Below are 18,599 nucleotides of genomic sequence, written 5' to 3' on the forward strand. Positions count from 1 at the left end.
GCCGCTCGACGCCGTATAATCACTGCTGGTGCAGGCGGGGGAAAGTCCTGATGGAGCAGGAGGAGCGCAGGGGGGAAAGCTTCATTTTGGTTGGAGGAGGGGGCCAAGAGTGAGGGGCAATACTTTAATTTATTTATTTATTTGGGAGTAATAAATTGGGTTGCAGTTGACCATGAGGTGGAAGCAAGCAAAGTGCTCACTGCGGGCTTCCCGGCAGGACAAATAGGTCCAGTCAAGCCTCAGTGCTGCTCTGCACGTCCAATAGCGCGACAGCATTGGAAATACAGGTGCAAGATGGACGAGTCGTGTGCAGAAATGGTTTAAGGGGTTTTTAGGGGTGTGGGTGGTTTTACAGCAAAAAAAAAAAAAAAAAAGAAATGCTGATCTTTACAGCATTTTCGCAGAGATTAAGGAATAATGTATGATAAAAGATAAAAGTTATTGAATGTTTTCAAATAAATGCATTTGAAATATGACTGCATTAATGTGTTATGGACATTTGTAAGCGAGAGAATTTTGAACGCGATTTATTTTTGTGATTATTTAGGGGTATAAATGAATTTGACTTGGCTTGATTTTTTTTTGTCCATATTTGACATGTAATTTTGCATTTATTATTGTTGTAAATATCAAAGATTTCAAAGTGTGATGCTTTGTATGTGCAATAGACGATCACATACTGAACGCCTATAGATTAAATTATAATTATACGAGTTAAAGCACCCTTTAAGGCGCAGGTGCTATAGGATAAATTATGTCTATATTTTACTCTATATTACATTTTTTCAGTGATAGAAAAACGTTATATTTTATATTATTTACACATTATTATTACATTCCGGGTGTACCGTGCCTCCTGCCCATATAGTTAGCTGGGATAGGCTCCAGCACGCCTGCAACCCTCGTGAGGATAAGCAGTACAGAAGATAAAGCAGTGAATAAAGGAATAAAGGTAACTATTGTAAGATAGCCTAAAATAATATTTCGGTGTTTTGACATTTTATAAATGTTTCTATGAAGTGTAGTATCACAATCTTGTCACTTTTATAGCAATGTTTTTGCTCTGAGAAAGAATGCATAGATAAAATCAGCTTTTTTATTCTATATATAGTCAATTCTTAATGATAAAAAAAAATACACGTACGTACTGTACTAAATTTAGTGTAATTGAACGCAACACGAAGCGTGAGTTAGTGGTGCTTTCACTGCAACAAGTGGATATTGTACATTTGAAAATTAAATAGTAATTACTTGTTAAATCTACATTCTAGAGTCATGTTTACTTATGCGACACATAATCGATTTTATATGTATGAATTAGTCTGACCTATAATCGAGGTTATATGTATTAATTAGTCTAGAAATGGAAACGCATGTTTCCGTACGTATAGTCACAACCCTTATTTGTCACTTAAAATTCCCACGACGCTTGAAATACTCTCCCGCCTAACGTATTCAGACGTCCTTACGTCACCCGTGTTTGGGTTCCGCGCCTTCCGGGCAGACATCAACATGAGCTCCACGTCGAGTGAGACTGAGCCTGACGAGCTGCCTCTTCCCTGCGAAGGCGTCAAGGGCAACGACAGAATCATGTCCCGCTCCGACAGGTAGACGGCACGCGTGGGAGACATTTTTTGTGTGTATAATTGTCTGTAGCGACCAAATTGAGGCGGGAACGGCGGGCTAGATAAAGGGGAGCTAGCAGGCTAACGCGGTTAGCTGGCTGGGGAGAACTACAACGAGACACAAAGAATTACGTCACTACGAAAAGAATAGATGTCAATTATCAATGGCTCATTACTTGAAAAAATCGGGAGTCAAACTATTCGTATCTCAAGGCACCACTGGATTTTTTTTCCTCTTTTTTTTAAATCCATGTTTTTGGGTCAGTTTAGGCCAATTTTGTGTTTTCAGTCAGTATAATCAGTGTTTGGTTATTTTTCATCGATATGACTAGTTTTTATTTGTCACAGAAATAATTGATGGATTTGAGTTGTTAGGTCATCCATATTCATATATAAAATGTTTGTCTTTTTTATCAATACAGTATTGTTAATTTTTTTTTTTTTACATTTGCTGTTAATTTTCATTAAAAAATATTGTCATTTTCATGAGTTTTTTTTTTTTTTAATTGAGTGTCATTTTTAAAAAAAATTTTTTAATCAGAAATGCCAATTTATGAATTATGTGCCACAATGATGCTTTTTGTTTACCCCTCTCCATTTCATATTCAATAATTGCTGACCTCTAACTGATAGCATCACAGAACAAAAAGTCCCAAATATCTCACACTCTGCCAAGTGATGACAGCCTTACTCATGCGAGTTGCGGCCCCACCCTTCAGCTGCTTTTCAGGCGTCGTTGCGTAATCCTGGAGAGGGTCGGCCCTTGCTTTCCCACCGCCCTCTCCCTCAAGCGCACCAACATCAAAACCGCTGTGGAGGTTTTTCATAACGCGGAGATCCTTGAGTGATTGGGCTCTGTGTCCTGCCTCCATAGAAACAAGCGGCAGCAGATTTCACAAAGTTTTCAATTTATTTAACTTTTTTCTTTACTTATAAAAGGTCATTTTAAGTCCAAATAATACATTTTAAAAATAAAATTCAAATCTTTGTGAAGTCTGACGTTGCTCCATTGACAAAAATGCCTGTAAAAGCAGTGTGGGGTCGTTGTGAGCACATTAGGCATATCTGATGGCAGCAAGCAATGAAAATTTTGACTTATTCTGTGAACAATTATAGACATCCTATCTTGTGGCTTTTTTCATAAATAATTAAATGGTACCACGGATAGAAAGACATGTAGTTCTTAAAAGATAAATGTTAGTATGAGTTATAGTAATTTGATATTAAAACCCCTCTTAATGTTTTCGTTTGAATAAAATTTGTAAAATTATTTAACTAGTAGGTCGCCATTGTTGTTGACTTTGCGGGGCGGTGAAGTCACATGGCCATTCCACTGTGTCACTCTTTAACTGCATTAACATGTCCTTGGTTCAGCCCTTCCAATTTGAACATGTACAAGTACAGCAAAAGCGAAAGACGCAAATGAGTCGAGTAGCATTCATGTGTCAAGTTCGCTAGTGACAGCACTCCCCTGCTCTAGTGACGAGAGCAGGAGAGTGTTTGATGTCAAAACAGTTTGCAGATCTTCACGGTAATCTATTGTGTGATCCAACTTATTCCAGAATTATTATGGAGATAGTTTGGCCTTAAGTACGCATAACGATAAATTGAGCAGATTTACCTCGATAACGATAAATGACGATAAATTCGCCCAAGCGGACTGTTATATAATTTGAAAATTTGAATCAATGCATGGAATACAAATTAACCGTTTCTCGTTAAATTTATTTACCAGCTTTCAATTTAACAATTGCACATGCATTCTAAACATTAAGTATTAAAAAATCTTGTAAATAATAAGAATTCTAGTGTGAACATTTATAACAGCTTGTATGACTTGAAAAAGGTACAACATTATCAATATGACAAATGTGCAAACATGTCATTCTTACACAAATGACTTGATGCTTTAACAGTACACTTCAGACAACTTATTGGTAATGGCTGCTGTGACATAATTATCCAACACAAGTGTTTACGTCAAGGTTTCATTTTTTTTTTTTTTTTTCCCAGAACATTTTTTAATACATGCACCCCCCACACAGACACAACCAGATTAAAGCTGTATTGCTCTGATGCTAATGAAACATTTAAGATTTTATGATGGCAGAATAAAGCAAACACATACAGAAAAATAGCTGTGGCCATTAAACTTTCATATCATATATAGGCTTTACTGTTGGATTATACTTTATGCTGAGTGCTTTACCATCATGAAAGCTTTCAGAGAAATCACACAGAGATACCAAATAACGCGATTATTAGTATTTCAGCAACTCGTTTAGCTCAAAAAATACACTGGATGGCAATATTTAGTCACAACATACAAACTATGATGCTTGGAGCCATTATCAGCGTTGTGAAGACAACATTTAAATGAATGTAAAGAACAATAGACCAACAGTTAACAAGGAACTACGGCGTCAGTCGAGGGACAGAATGCACTCATTGTCTTGATCTCTAATTAATTTAAAACTCGCCATTGACACCTTGTGGTGTATTTAAATCACTACATTACATAATTAAAGAGTGACACTGTGGACGTCAACAACAATGGCGAGCTACGAGTTTATTTTTTTGTTTCAATTTTACACATTTCTATCGTTGGTACCCTTTAAACGAGTTCATCTTGTGTAGACCTCCAATCCATTTGAAGTGGGAGGGATGGCAGCGAAGGAACGAATTGCCACGCTCCCACTTCAAATAGATGGATGTCTATCGCTGTCAGTGGTAGCCAATGAGTTAATAGCTCTTAACGTTGGAACAGTTTCAATGTGCGCCAAATATGAGCTTTCACTAAACAGGTATTATCTGACTGAAGTTAAAACAGTACATTCCATTCCCATAGAGTGACAATATGTAACCCTAATACAAATTTCCTTCCCATATTAAAGTGGCAAATAACGGCAGACGTTACTATTGTAAACATTATTCTGGGATCTTGAAAGTAGAGCTGAAACGAATACTCAAGCAACTCGAGTTTAAAAACTGATCCGAGTAATTTTATTCACCTCGAGTAATCGTTTATTTTGACAGCTCTAAGCATCACGTTTTGCTCGGACTACTTTTAATGCGGGACAACGCGCTGATGTCACGTGCGTAGAGGAAGAAGCAAAAAAAAAAAAAAAACTTACTGCAGCCGACAGCCGCTACAAACGACGCCGACGTTGCTAAATACTAGCCCGCACGATGCTTCGTTGGTAGCAGGTAGCGTCTGATGAGTCTCATAGAGATCACATGTATGTTGAACTAGATGCGCATTGACAGACTCGGCCGCGTCTGGGCAGCGTTAGTAAACAGCCGCCATCTTAAAGCAGTAGAGTGCTAAGTGCTAATAAAGAGCACTAAAGCGCTAATAAAGAGCGCTAAAGCGCTAATAAATAAGATTAACGTTACTGTGACTAGCTCACGTAACGTTAGCCCTGCGGAGGGCTAGGTTTCTATTAATTATGACCACTTTCGATGCGTGGCTAATGTGTCTTACATACAGGCTTTAACATAACATAGCGTTGTGGAGTGATGAGGATGTAAAATAAAAACTCAATAATGCCAACTATCAATTTTAGCTCAGTAGTCATTGCTGGATAAAACACCAAGTAGCACTAGTCCCTAATGTGCTCCAATACAGCCTGTATCATACATTTATTTTGAACACTGCAAAAACTCAAAATCCTATCAGGACTTACAATTTAGACTAACTTAAAACTTAACTAGAACTTAAAAATGGCTTGACACAAATAGAAATTCAATTGAAACACGTGGGGAAAAAATCCTAACTTTTATGTGATGTGTGTTATCAAGCGTAAAGGCATTTTTAGGTGTGTGTATATATATATATATATATATATATATATATATATATTTTTTTTAATAAGGTCTAAAGGTTTTTTGAGTGAAAGCAGTGAATTAGTCTTTTTTTTTTGTTCTAGTTACATCTGAGATGCAATTGTTGGCTGTTTTCAACAATATGCATCGAAAATAAAGACATTGATTGATTGAAAATGGTTCAAGATTAGATGAAATGTCTTGTTTTCTCATGTATATTTATAAGTACTCTTCACCTAAAAATGTATTTGTTTTATCCGATTACTCGATTAATCGATAGAATTTTCAGTCGATTACTCGATTACTAAAATATTCGATAGCTGCAGCCCTACTCGAAAGTGTAAAAACACTCAATAAGTGCAGTTATATGCTCATACTAATGACCACGAACATTTGCGAACCAGTGTTAGCGGGCTAATGTGGCTAACTGACTCCAAGACGCCATCGGTGGAGAAGATCGGTATGTTTAAATAGTGTGTTAATACCGTTCTGATTTTTTGTTTTGTTCCACCTTTAGCGGGAGTGGAGAAGATTCCCTCGACGGCATCCCTCGTTGCTGCCCACTGACGCCGTCGCTGTCGCCCCAAAAACGCACTGCCAGTCAGTCGCAGACGGAACCCCCATTGCTGAGGACCAACAAGAGGACCATCTATACAGCTGGTCGGCCCCCCTGGTATAACGTCACCGGGACCACTTTCAAGGAGGCCTTTGTTATTGGTAAGGGAGGTGTGATTGAAATTTTCAAACCTTTTCCAACTGGCTGTTGGCGATTAATCGACTATGATAGTATCATTTGTGGCAGTCGTAATATAAACTAATGTACAATAGTGACCTCCCGTGCCTTCTTGTGTTTTCCCCCTCAAGCTGTGCCCATATGTTTAAATGCAGTAGCAACACGCACGTGTGTACGGTTCATTTCCCAGCTTCTGGGAATATTTTACTGTGTTCATCAGTGAGGAAAACAACCGACAGCGCGCTACTGTCCTTTCATTTTTCACTCTCTGAAACGATATTGAATAAAAATTATGTCTTTGAATGCTTTTAATGATAAGAAGGCAACCTTAACCAAGCTCTTTTTATTCTCCTGCTGTGAGTTGATCATGAGTAAACGTCCAATCCATTTGAACTGGGAGGGTGACAGCGAATGAACTGCCAACCCTCCCACTTCAAACGTTATGGACGTCTAAGGCAGTCAGTGGCAGCCAATGCCAGGCAATGAGTTCATTTTGGAGCATTTCGCGTCATTTCCTGTTTATTTTCTGTCACTTCCTGCCGATTCAGGGCATTTACAGGTCATTTCCTGTTGATTTTGGGTTACTGAAAAGGACTTGAGACAGGAAGTGACCTTAAATGCCATAAAGGGAACCTCGGACTTAGACTTGTAAGCTGTAGTAAGCCACAGTTGTTCTCTTTTACAAAAATATGTCATTAGAAACACATAAAATATTGCCATTAATTTAAAAATCTACAGTCCCTGACAAAAGTCTAGTCGCTTATCCATTTTGTAGAAACAATTGCTAATAATCTGACTTTTAATTATTCATTTGGTTTCAGTAATGGCTTGTATGAAAACTAATACCCTCCCAAATGATGTTGAATGTACAAAAATATATTTGTTTCACTGAAAAAAGATTTATCATTTAATGAAGACATAAAGGTCAAATTTTGGCAAGACAAAAGTTTTGACACCTACAGAAAGTAGTGTGAAAATTGAACAAAAAATGTACTTCAAATACAAAAATATGTTACATAACATAAGCAAATTAAGTAGTGGTGCTGTGAGATCCAAATTTAATATTTTGTATGACTTTCATAGAGTTCGGCAAGGATTCATACAATTTATTGATGAGGTCATCAGGAACATCAAAGAAAGCAGTCTTGCATGCCTCCCAGTTCATCATGAGTTCATCAACATTCTTTGGTTTCGTCTTCCATGCTTCCTCTTTCATCCTGTTCATGTCTGGCTACTGGGCTGGCCACTCCTGGAGGATCTTGATCTTCTTTGCCTTGAGGAACTTTGAGGTAGAGATTGAAGTATGTGATGGAGCACCATCCTGCTGCAGAATTTGTCCCTTTTTATGGTTAGGAATGTAAGAGGCAGCTAAGATTTGTTGATATTTCAGACTATTTATGTTGCCTTCCAGCCTGCAGATCTCTCGCACACCCCCATACTGAATGTAACCCCAGACCATGATTTTCGTAATGATGTAACCACCAAACTTCACTGTTTTCTGAGTGAATATCGGATCCACGCGGGCTCTAGTAGGTCTCCTGTAATATTTGCGGCGACTATGATGTAATTCAATGGAAGATTCATCTGAAAAATCACCTTTTGCCACAAAACAGTGAAGTTTGGTGGTGACAAAATCATGATCTGGGGTTACATCTAGGTTTTAGTGCCATTGACGGTGCTGGACGTCCAATCTAATCAGAATGAATTGGATGTGTAGACACTTTAATGTAAAATTTTGGTAGTAACCAGTTGATTCCTTTTTTTTATTTAAACAGTGACACCTTTTTAGAATGATATATTGATTATTGGTGGGAGCATATTGCTAACCTTTTGGGCTACAGAGTATCGTGAAAAATCCCCTTTTCCGATACATTGTCACACCCCTACAACACATACTCTGTGACCTGGGCTGGCAGTAAGTTAAGCTAAGGATAACTTTTAAACAAATGTCCACTGTCTCGGAAAGGGTTAACTTCAGATAATAATAAGGAGTTTTTATTACATTTGACTGTTCTTTTTTTGCAGTCTGCTAGTTTTAATGAGCTTTTAGAGTGTTTTTGTGCATCATCGTTTTGAGTTTCATTTTTATGAGTCCAGAAATGGTCTCAATGAACATTGTGCGCGCAAAACTCAAAATATACCAATAAAAACTGTATAAACTTGAAGACAGCCAAAATGTTTACAACAATGCGGCAGTTAAAAACAGTTTTCGTCAATGGCAGCCTTTGAGTTAGTGACCTTATTTCCATTTAACTTCCTAAAGGACTGTGTGGGGGAAGCGCTTCAGGCAAAACAACAGTAGCCAATAAGATCATTGAGGCACTCGATGTTCCCTGGGTGGTTTTGCTGTCTATGGACTCCTTTTACAAGGTACTAAAATGAAGAAAAAGTCTACATCATACCATATTTTTACTATTTATATAAATAAGGCCAAAGTAAATAAATCATTGTTACGATCGCTGTTTATTTTGTTTGTTTTTAATAGGGACTGAACAAAGAAGAGCAGGAGCTAGCAGCGAAGAACGAGTACAACTTTGACCATCCCGATGCATTCGACTTTGAGTTGTTGGTCAACGTCCTGAGAAAGTTGAAGAAAGGGAAAAGAATTAAAGTTCCTGTGTATGACTTCGCAACACACCTAAGACGCAAAGAATGGGTAAGTTGCCATGTGTAGTGGGAGTTTAAGAATTGAATACAAAAAAGACAATAATAGAATCGAGCACAAATTATTGATCAAAGCAAGGGTGTACATTTGCATAAGGACTAAAAATGTGCCGATCGTTCGGGTCCGAACACGTCATTTTCAAAGTATCGGAATCGGCAAAAAATATCGGACATGCCTTTTTAAAAAAAAAAAAAAAAATATATATTTTTTTTAAATCGTTTTCTAATTGTATTTACCGTTACAGACAAAATGTCTTACACTCATCCAGAGTAGTTTTGGCTTAAAGTCAGGCTATCAAATTTATTGCCTTAACGGCGGTAATTAATCTTTTTTAATTAATCACGTTAAAAAATTAACGCATGCGCTGCACGACCCACTCACTGATTGTCGCGTACAATCTATAAAGACACCGTTTTACTTATAGATAGCGCTAAAAGGCAGCGTATAATGAGTAGAGAGAAGTTTGACAGCCTTTAGAACCATTTTTTATGTGGCTAAAGCCTTACAATACCTCTCTCAGCAATTACATTTAACGTGGAAGGCAATGTGGGGAAGAAAGGAAGTAGTTGATCATTTCTTAACACCCTATGTTCTTTCCCAACGCAGAGAAAATATATCAATTGGTGCCTCGACGCACAGTAAATGGTTGCACTTCCCATCATGCATTTGTGTTGAAGTTAAATGGCTGCAGTATCATTTACTGAAAGCTCAACAAATACACTGGATGGCAATATTTAGTCACAATATACAAAGTCACATTCATCCTTTAAGAATTACAAGTCTTTCTATCCGTGGATCCCTCTCACAGAAAGAATGTTAACAATGTAAATGCCATCTTGAGGATTTATTGTCATAATAAACTAATACAGTACTTATGTACTGTATTTTGAATGTATATATTCGTTTTATTCATTTTTTTTCTTAATGCATTGCCAAAATGTATATGATCGGGAAAAATTATCGGGAATGATTGGAATTGAATCGGGAGTAAAAAAAAAAAGCAATCGGATCGGGAAATATCGGGATGGTCAGATACTCAAACTAAAACGATCGGGATCGGATCGGGAGCAAAAAAACATGATTGGAACAACCCTAATAGGGACTGTAGGGACATAACACTAGCAACTTTTCAGGATGCTCAAATTGTCCCCACCAACTTTTAAGCAACCTTATTTGCATTATATAATGATTTCAATGGTATAGGCCATTTAGATTGTCTTCCCATATGTTGTAAGGATAGAATTGACACGACCGTTATTAAGTGAATTACTTTCATTATCTTCGGACTTACATTAACCCCTTGCTGAATGTGCCAGTCTATTTTTTTTTTCCCCTCAAATGCACGTTTGATTGGCTGATGAATGACTTGAACCCCCACCCCGACACAAATACAACATGCCGCCTCCTCCGCCCCCTTCGTAGACGAGAAATGTTAAAAGTTAAAAGTTTTTTTTCCGCCAGCAGCAGCAGCCTCTGTGAGTAATGTAAAAATGTTGTGGAGGTGGGGAACACACCACTATTTTTGTTACTAAAAGTTCGACCTGCATCAGAGTTAGCATAACATTAATCAGAGAATTTCCCGAACTCGAGTAGGAAGCTGCTTTGAGAGAAATCTCCTCCTGTACAGTATGCGTATGAACTGAGGTTTATATGGAGGTAGATTTGTGTCTTTATTATTCAATCCAAAAAAAAGTTGCTTCGATCAAATAAAAAGTTGCTTCAATCAAAATATATATTTTCAATCGAAGAAAACGTCACTTCAATCAAAAAAAATGTGTTTGAATGCAAAAATAAATTTGAAACTCAAAAAAATATATTTGAAAACTATTTTTCTTTGATTGAATTTTATTTTTTTGATTAAAGTCAAGTTTTTTTTTTGATTGAAAACCATTTTTGATTGAAGTCATGTAATTTTGCGTTTGGACCACATTTTGGCTAGGACATTTGTGTCTTTATTATTCAATCAAAAAATAAATTGCTTCAAACAAAAAAATATATATTATCAAAAGAAAAATCACTTCAATCAATTTTTTTTTTAAATTAATCGTAGAAAAAAACGTTTGAATGTGAAAAAATATTTGAGACTCAGAAATTCGCATTTGAACACTATTTTTCATTCAAACTGTTTTCTTTGATTGAAGCAATCCTTTTTGTGTTTGAGCCATATTAGGGGTAGGACATTTGTGTCAAAATCATTCAATCGCAAGAAAAGTTGCTTTAATCAAAAAACTATTTTTAATCAAAGAAAAAAATCATTTGCAAAAACTTTTTTTTTTTTTAATATATTTTTTATTTGAAATATATATATATTTTTTTTTATTGAAGTGTCACTTTTTTTGAAAAGCAAAAAGTTTTAAACTCTTTTTTTTTTTTCAAAGTGGAAAAAGTTTTGAACACACTTTTTTTTTTGAAGAGGAAAAAGTTTTGAAGGCACTTGCTTTTTTTCGATTGAATCATTTTGACACAAAGATTCAACTTCAACACTAGTTCCGGTGTGTTTGATTGGCAGGTGGCTACGCCAATGACATAAAAGTATGAAGCAAACATAATGGCCACCAGGGCTCCATCCAGCCATCGGAGTCTGTTGGAGTCTAAGCCGAATATAGGGCACCGATACGGGCATGTGACATCGGCATTTCACCGGAGTACGGTGCCCTGTTGCTTAATGTGATTTAACACGGCGAACTTCACCCGCTGCCCTGACGTGACGGTTGGCAATTGGTTCCAACCGGAGTGTCCGCGACGCGCCGGTACGGGAGTGGTCGGCGAGTGGCCCGACACTAGCCTGCCCAGTAAGCGAGTGGACTACCGGTGTTCTGACGAATGGGCAGTACACCGCCGAGTCGCCGGCGTCCACACCGGCAGCCCCATCGCTTCAGCTTTGAATGAGTGCCGTGTCATTCGCGGGGCGTCCACTCGACAGCCGGCCTCCGCGCCTGGGGGGTAATATCGGGGTCCGACCAGTGTGCCACGACAGGGCACCGTACCGTTGCGGGTACTCCGGTGAAATGCCGATGTCACACGCCCGTACCGGTGCCCTATATTCGGCTTAGACTCCAACAGACTCCGATGGCTGGATGGAGCCCTGGTGGCCATTATGCTTGCTTCATACTTTTATGTCATTGGCGTAGCCACCTGCCAATCAAACACACCGGAACTAGCGTTGAAGTTGAATCTTTGTGTCAAAATGATTCAATCGAAAAAAAGAAAGTGCCTTCAAAACTTTTTCCTCTTCAAAAAAAAAAGTGTGTTCAAAACTTTTTCCACTTTGAAAAAAAAAAAAAAAAGAGTTTAAAACTTTTTGCTTTTCAAAAAAAGTGACACTTCAATAAAAATATATATATATATTTCAAATAAAAAATATATAAAAAAAAAAAAGTTTTTGCAAATGATTTTTTTCTTTGATTAAAAATAGTTTTTTGATTAAAGCAACTTTTATTGCGATTGAATGATTTTGACACAAATGTTCTACCCCTAATATGGCTCAAACACAAAAAGGATTGCTTCAATCAAAGAAAACAGTTTGAATGAAAAATAGTGTTCAAATGCGAATTTCTGAGTCTCAAATATTTTTTCACATTCAAACCTTTTTTTCTACGATTGATTTTTAAAAAAAATTTGATTGAAGTGATTTTTCTTTTGAAAATATATATTTTTTTGTTTGAAGCAATTTATTTTTTGATTGAATAATAAAGACACAAATGTCCTAGCCAAAATGTGGTCCAAACGCAAAATTACATGACTTCAATCAAAAATGGTGTTTCAATTAAAAAAAACTTGACTTTAATCAAAAAAATAAAATTCAATCAAAGAAAAATAGTTTTCAAATATATTTTTTTGAGTTTCAAATTTATTTTTGCATTCAAACACATTTTTTTTTGATTGAAGTGACATTTTCTTCGATTGAAAATATATATTTTGATTGAAGCAACTTTTTATTTGATCGAAGCAACTTTTTTTTTTGGGATTGAATAATAAAGACACAAATCTACCTCCATAGGTTTACCCCCTTCTCCAATATTTTCAGCCTTGAAATTTTTCATTTGTTGTTAAGTTTGGCTGTGCTTGTGGACAAAAAAGTCGTGTTTTACCTGAAGGAAGGCTCTATTTTCATTTATTTTGGTTATTCCGACTAAAGTTTGTTGCTCCATTTAATTTATTTTGAGACAGTTTTGAGTCTAAGACAAATTTATATATTTTTTTGCATTCCTGGATAGTTAAGAGATGATTAAGAAGTTTGTGTTTCTTGTGTATGTTAATGTTCAAATATTGCTATTTAAATTAGCTAATAAAATCGACATTTACTCTGGAAGTTTTCAAAATGTTTGTTTAGTAGTTTTTGAAAACAAAGGTTTGAATAGAACCGTGTATCACCTGAACCAACACATATGCACTGCAAAAACACACCTCCTTAAAACTAGGTAAATTCCTTTGTTTTCAGTGTAAATCCACTAGAAGTACGTGAAGTGATCTGCCAGTGCTTCAAGTAGATTTTACTCACTTAGATTTCTTGAAATAAGAAAAATAGCTAGATGAAAATAATCTTAACAGATTTATTTTTAGCAAAAAGTTAGTTTAATCTAAAAAAAAAAGCTTGTTTGTCAGAAATGCTCTTAAATCAAGGATAGATATTGTTCCAAACATTATTTGAAAGCGATTTTTTTCTGGATTTAGGTGAAAAATGACCAACTTTAAGATGTATGGGCTGAATAGGAACAAATAGTAATATTTACTTAATTCAAGTGGAATAATCTGATGTATTAATCTGTTAACTAAAATAAATCTGTCTTTAAAGTGCTTGTGACACGAAAAAGCATGTTTATTTCATAATACACGCGGTATTTTATGCTCCTGAATGATATGGACCGCTTGGATGTGTGTGGAAGCGATCGCTATATTTATTTAGTTTTTTTGAATCCCGCGCCAGGAAAATGAGTGACTTCCGGCTTCGGTCTCGCATTGAGGAGGAGGGCGCTGTGACGTGTACGGTAGAAGACGTCCTCTTCACGCTACAGTGTACTGTTGTGTATGAGGACGAAGGATTCAGCTCATTTTGCGGATTAATACTTTTATTTTTTGCATCACGCCAGCCAAACGGCTGCAGAAAAATCATTCTGTATGCGGGAGAGGCGTATGCGCCTTTTTGGAGTTTCAAAAGGTTCCCATTCACCGTGGATATTTACTGTGGGACCATTGGACTTACAAGGAAGTGAGTAAACATCTTGTTTTGTATTATGTCAAATACGAATACAGTGATTACAAAGTAAACACTATAAAATTCCTTTAAATAAAGGACTACTTACGTTTGATCATTGATAGGCATGTAAAAAGCTATCCTCACGCTCATTAGCAGTTAGCTGTTAGCACGTTAGCTACACAACAATTCCAGCCACCCTCCTCCAGGGAACGAATTGTAAATTGCTCTCCACCGGGCGGTTTGCCGATCCGCAAAGAAACTCGACAACCGGGTCGTCATGTCAAATAATCCAGGCTAGTTATGTGTGATTTTCCACTTCGAAGACTTTGAAACATCCCTCGGTTCGGGTTAGCATGTCGGCTAGCTGTCACTCCTTCTGGTCTGTTTACATTCTCCGAAGCCGGGGAAGGGAAATGACATATGTCCGATTTTGGTGTCATAAAATATCGTTCGGCAGGTGTGACAGTAAAGGTAAAGTCGACTGTTTTGACCATTATGGAGTAATTTTGCCATGTCGTCTTGAATAAATGGATTTTTATTATTTTATATTCCATTTAGCACAAGTTATTTGTCATGACCATGCCATTTATTTAGCAATTGGGGAAAGTACTTGGGTAAAAAGAATATCCTGTAAAAATATTGAAGAAAAGAGACAGAAACAATGACATTTTGCCGCTCTCTTCGTCGCGTTTTCCTCATTGTGAATAGTTCCCCCTCGACGGGCTGACTGGTCCTTCTCAAGCCATTTATATAGCTATTGGGGAAAAATACTTGGATAAAAAGAATATCCTGTAAAAATATAGAAGTAAAGAGACAGAAACAATGACATTTTGCCGCTCTCATCGTCGCGTTTTCCTCATTGTGAATAGTTCCCCCTCGACGGGCTGACTGGTCCTTCTCAAGCCATTTATATAGCTATTGGGGAAAATACTTGGATAAAAAGAATATCCTGTAAAAATATTGGGAGTAGAGAGACTGAAACAATGACATTTTGCAGCTCTCTTCGTCTCGTTTTCCTCGTTCTGAACAATTCCCCCTCGATGGGCTGAATAGTAAAACCGATGAGCCTAGTCTACCGCTGACGTCATCCACCTGTTGGGGACGCTAAAGCCCTATAATTGTAGGCGTGGCTAACCGGCAGATTAAAAAACTAATTTCTCGTCATCTGCGCTTTGCTAAATTGTTGTATATGGTCGAATCGTCTCAAAATATGATTCTAATTCACATAATAATGCCATTTAAGACTTTTTTTCTGGTGTCGTATGCTCTTTAACACTCAAAACAAGATGGAGAAAATTATTCGACTATTTCTAAGAAAAAATATCAGATTAAGACATTATGAATTTGCAGTGTGAAAGTTAGTAAAAATCAATACATTGCATTTGCATTGATCATTTAGCCTATCAATTATTTAGATTCATATTCGTGAGAAATGTAGCCTTGAACCCCGTTCACCCAGTCTGTTTGGTCTTATTAATGTCCCGTCCCAAGCAAAAAGCGTACATGCAGGTTATGCTGTAATTTCATCCTTACCAATATTAAGACCAAACCCGCGCCCTTGGATCAAAGGGTTCATATTTTGGGTGTTTTTTCCTCAAAATTATAATTTTTTTGCCCCCAGTTAAAGTACTGTTTTTTGTCATTTTTGTATCTGCATTGTGTATGTTGAATTCATGTATTAATCATTTTCCCAATATCATAATTTTTTAAATCAACATTTCTCAGTAAATAAAAATTAAAATGCCCCTCACCCAATTTTTTAAAATTCTTTTTTATGTCCCTTCTTTCTCGTGTTTTAATTATAAACTGAATATTTTCTTGTCAATTTCCTGGCAGATTTGTATCGTTTGATTTTCCTCAATTATTTTCAAAATCCTTTTCTTTGGGTTATTTTTGTCAAAATATTCTTTGAAATTTCAGAATTTCTTCTCTTCAAATTTTTTAATTTTTTTATTTTGGTCAAAATATATTTTTCCCACCAAAGGTTTAGTTAGTTTTTTAGTCATATTCTTTTGGGAACTGCATGTTAATTGAGTTCTTTTTTTTTTTTAATCATATTTTTTTTTAGAGTCAGGGTATGTTTTTATCAAAATTTCTGAATTTTTTTTTTTTGCCAATCAACTTTAAATCTCTTAATGAACCTTCTTTCTATAGGTTTTTTTGGTCCACTTCTGGTCAAATTTAAGTAAATTTTCATTTATTTAGTATGTTTCTAAATCATTTTTAAGGATTCCTTTTGTAAAAAAAAAAAAAAAATTAAAAATTTTTTTGTCTTTTTTTTTTTTTTTTTTTTTTTCATATCCAAGTTTTAGTTAAGTCATTTTTCCATAAACTCCTTGACTGCCATTGACACCAATAGCAGTCCGATCCATTTTAACTGGTCCAGCAGCCCATTGACAATGCTAGACGTCCAGTTCATATTGATGTTGTTGTTGTTGTTGTTCATTCACCCTCTCTCAGTCGAAAATAGATTAGACGTCTAGCACCGTCAACAGCAGCAAATGAGTTAATTATTTGCACTGTATCATGCCCACGTGCCTAATTAAAACCGCAAAAGCAGCACTTCTCCCATTGATGTGTTAACTACTTGCACTAATGTGTTAATTATCAGCACGTTAGCACAAAACCCTTCTCATGCACTCTTCCGGGAATCAATCCGGCAGCGCTAACTGTTCTCTATTTCCCGGCGATGTAATTTCATGGCTGAAAGGCACAAAGCCTCACGGGAAATGGCCCGTCCGCACTCACAAATCCTTTTATGGTGGCTTAGCGCCGGCTGCTGGTAATTAAAAACCCGAAACATTCCCCACCGCACCTCTTTTTAACCTTCCCCTTCTTCTTCTGTGGTCCATCAGGAAGTTCACTGCACTTGAAAGTGTTGAGCACACACTAAATCAATGGTGGGAAGAGCATGCGCGCGCACACCAAATGAAGCGGTCGATAAACACTCATCGGTTTCTTTACAATTCACATAAAGCGAGCGCTTCTGCTCGGCGTCGTCGGTCAGCTTTATCGACTTCAGGGCGACACTGATCGAGAAGCCGCCAAGCCTCCATTTTGTCTTTGAAGGTTTACTCTTTGTAGCGCTATACTGTATGTTATTGTTGCCATAGAGGGTAGTTTGATAATTCATTTATTATCAGAGATCGATCGGGTCCGATCACGTCATTTTCAAAGTATCGGAATCAGCAAAAAAATATCGGCCATGCCTTTTTGTAGTATATATATATTTTTTAATTAAATCGTTTTCTAATTGTATTTAATGTTACAGACATAATATGTTACACTCATCCAGAGTCTTTAGTTTAGGCTTAAGGTAGGGTTATCAAATTTATCCCGATAACAGCGGTAATTAATTTTTTATAAAATGTATCACGGTAAAATATTTAACGCAATTAATGCATGCACTGCAGGACCCACTCACGCATTGTCGCTCAATCTGCAATGGCGCCGTTTTACCTATCTAGAGAGATAAAAGGCAGCGTAAAATGAGTAGAATTAATTTTGGCAGTCTTTGGAGCCTTTTTTTAATTGGCTAAAGCCTTACAATCCCTCTCCCTACGATTAGAAATATCATGGGAAGCAATGTGGGGAAGCAAGGTAGCAATTGATCTTTTTCTTAACACCTTATGTTATTTCCCAACGCAGAGAAGATATATCAATTGGTAGCACTACGCACAGTCATGGTTCCACTTCCCATCATGCATTTGGGCATGGCTACAGTATCATTTACTGAAAGCTCAACAAATACACTAGATGGCAATATTTAGTCACAATATACAAAGTCACAAGTCTTTCTATCCGTGGATCCCTCTCACAGAAAGAATGTTAATAATGTAAATGCCATCTTGAGGATTTATAATAAACAAATACAGTACTTATGTACTGTATGTTGAATGTATATATTCGTCCGAGTTTTATTCATTTTTTTCTTAATGCATTGCCAAAATGTTTATGATCGGGAAAAATTATCGGGAATGATTGGAATTGAATCGGGAGCAAAAAAAAAAGCAATCGGATCGGGAAATATCGGGATCGGCAGATACTCAAACTAAAACGATCGGGATCGGATCGGGAGCAAAAAAAACATGATCGGAACAACCCTATTTATTATAATTACAAAGCTAATAATATTAAATTTAGGTCTACAGAAATCAGAGATTTGCTCGTCAGAGGTTCAAGAACAGAAGCAGAAGTATTTTAGGTGAACGTCTAAAAAATATTAATCACGATTGGAATAATTGCCTATTAATTTTACAAGTGATTAGTTGTCAATTAATCGTGGCAACATTATTTGCGTTGACTTGCCATATAGTTATTATTAACATTTTAACATTTTTCATAATGCGTTTACATGCTCGGTGAAAGAATCTGACCCTCTCCGGACAGCCGGACCCCCGCACTCGCCTTAGTCTTAATCCTTTGTACTGACTCCATTTTGAAAGGTTTAAGGAAAGCTCACCCAAAACAAGTTGACAATTTATTCAGGTCGACAGCAATCAAAATGGCAAGGCGACACAGACTCAGGCGAGGAGGCAAACTTGTTCCAAGGTC

At 36.7% G+C, this 18,599-nt stretch overlaps 1 protein-coding gene across 1 annotated transcript in view; it reads left to right on the forward strand.

Moving 5' to 3' along the window:
• Window positions 1-1,477: 1,477 nt before the first annotated feature.
• si:ch211-243j20.2 (uridine-cytidine kinase-like 1) overlaps window positions 1,478-18,599 on the forward strand; it is a 30,331-nt gene continuing 13,209 nt past the window's right edge. Inside the window, exons 1-4 of the mRNA XM_057822945.1 lie at window positions 1,478-1,607; window positions 5,968-6,167; window positions 8,447-8,553; window positions 8,669-8,839. Coding sequence (XP_057678928.1) covers window positions 1,513-1,607; window positions 5,968-6,167; window positions 8,447-8,553; window positions 8,669-8,839 — 573 coding nt within the window. The 5' untranslated portion in view covers window positions 1,478-1,512. The remainder of the gene's footprint in view (window positions 1,608-5,967; window positions 6,168-8,446; window positions 8,554-8,668; window positions 8,840-18,599) is intronic.

Source organism: Corythoichthys intestinalis, chromosome 19 (genome assembly GCF_030265065.1).
Source record: "Corythoichthys intestinalis isolate RoL2023-P3 chromosome 19, ASM3026506v1, whole genome shotgun sequence".
Taxonomy (NCBI): domain Eukaryota; kingdom Metazoa; phylum Chordata; class Actinopteri; order Syngnathiformes; family Syngnathidae; genus Corythoichthys; species Corythoichthys intestinalis.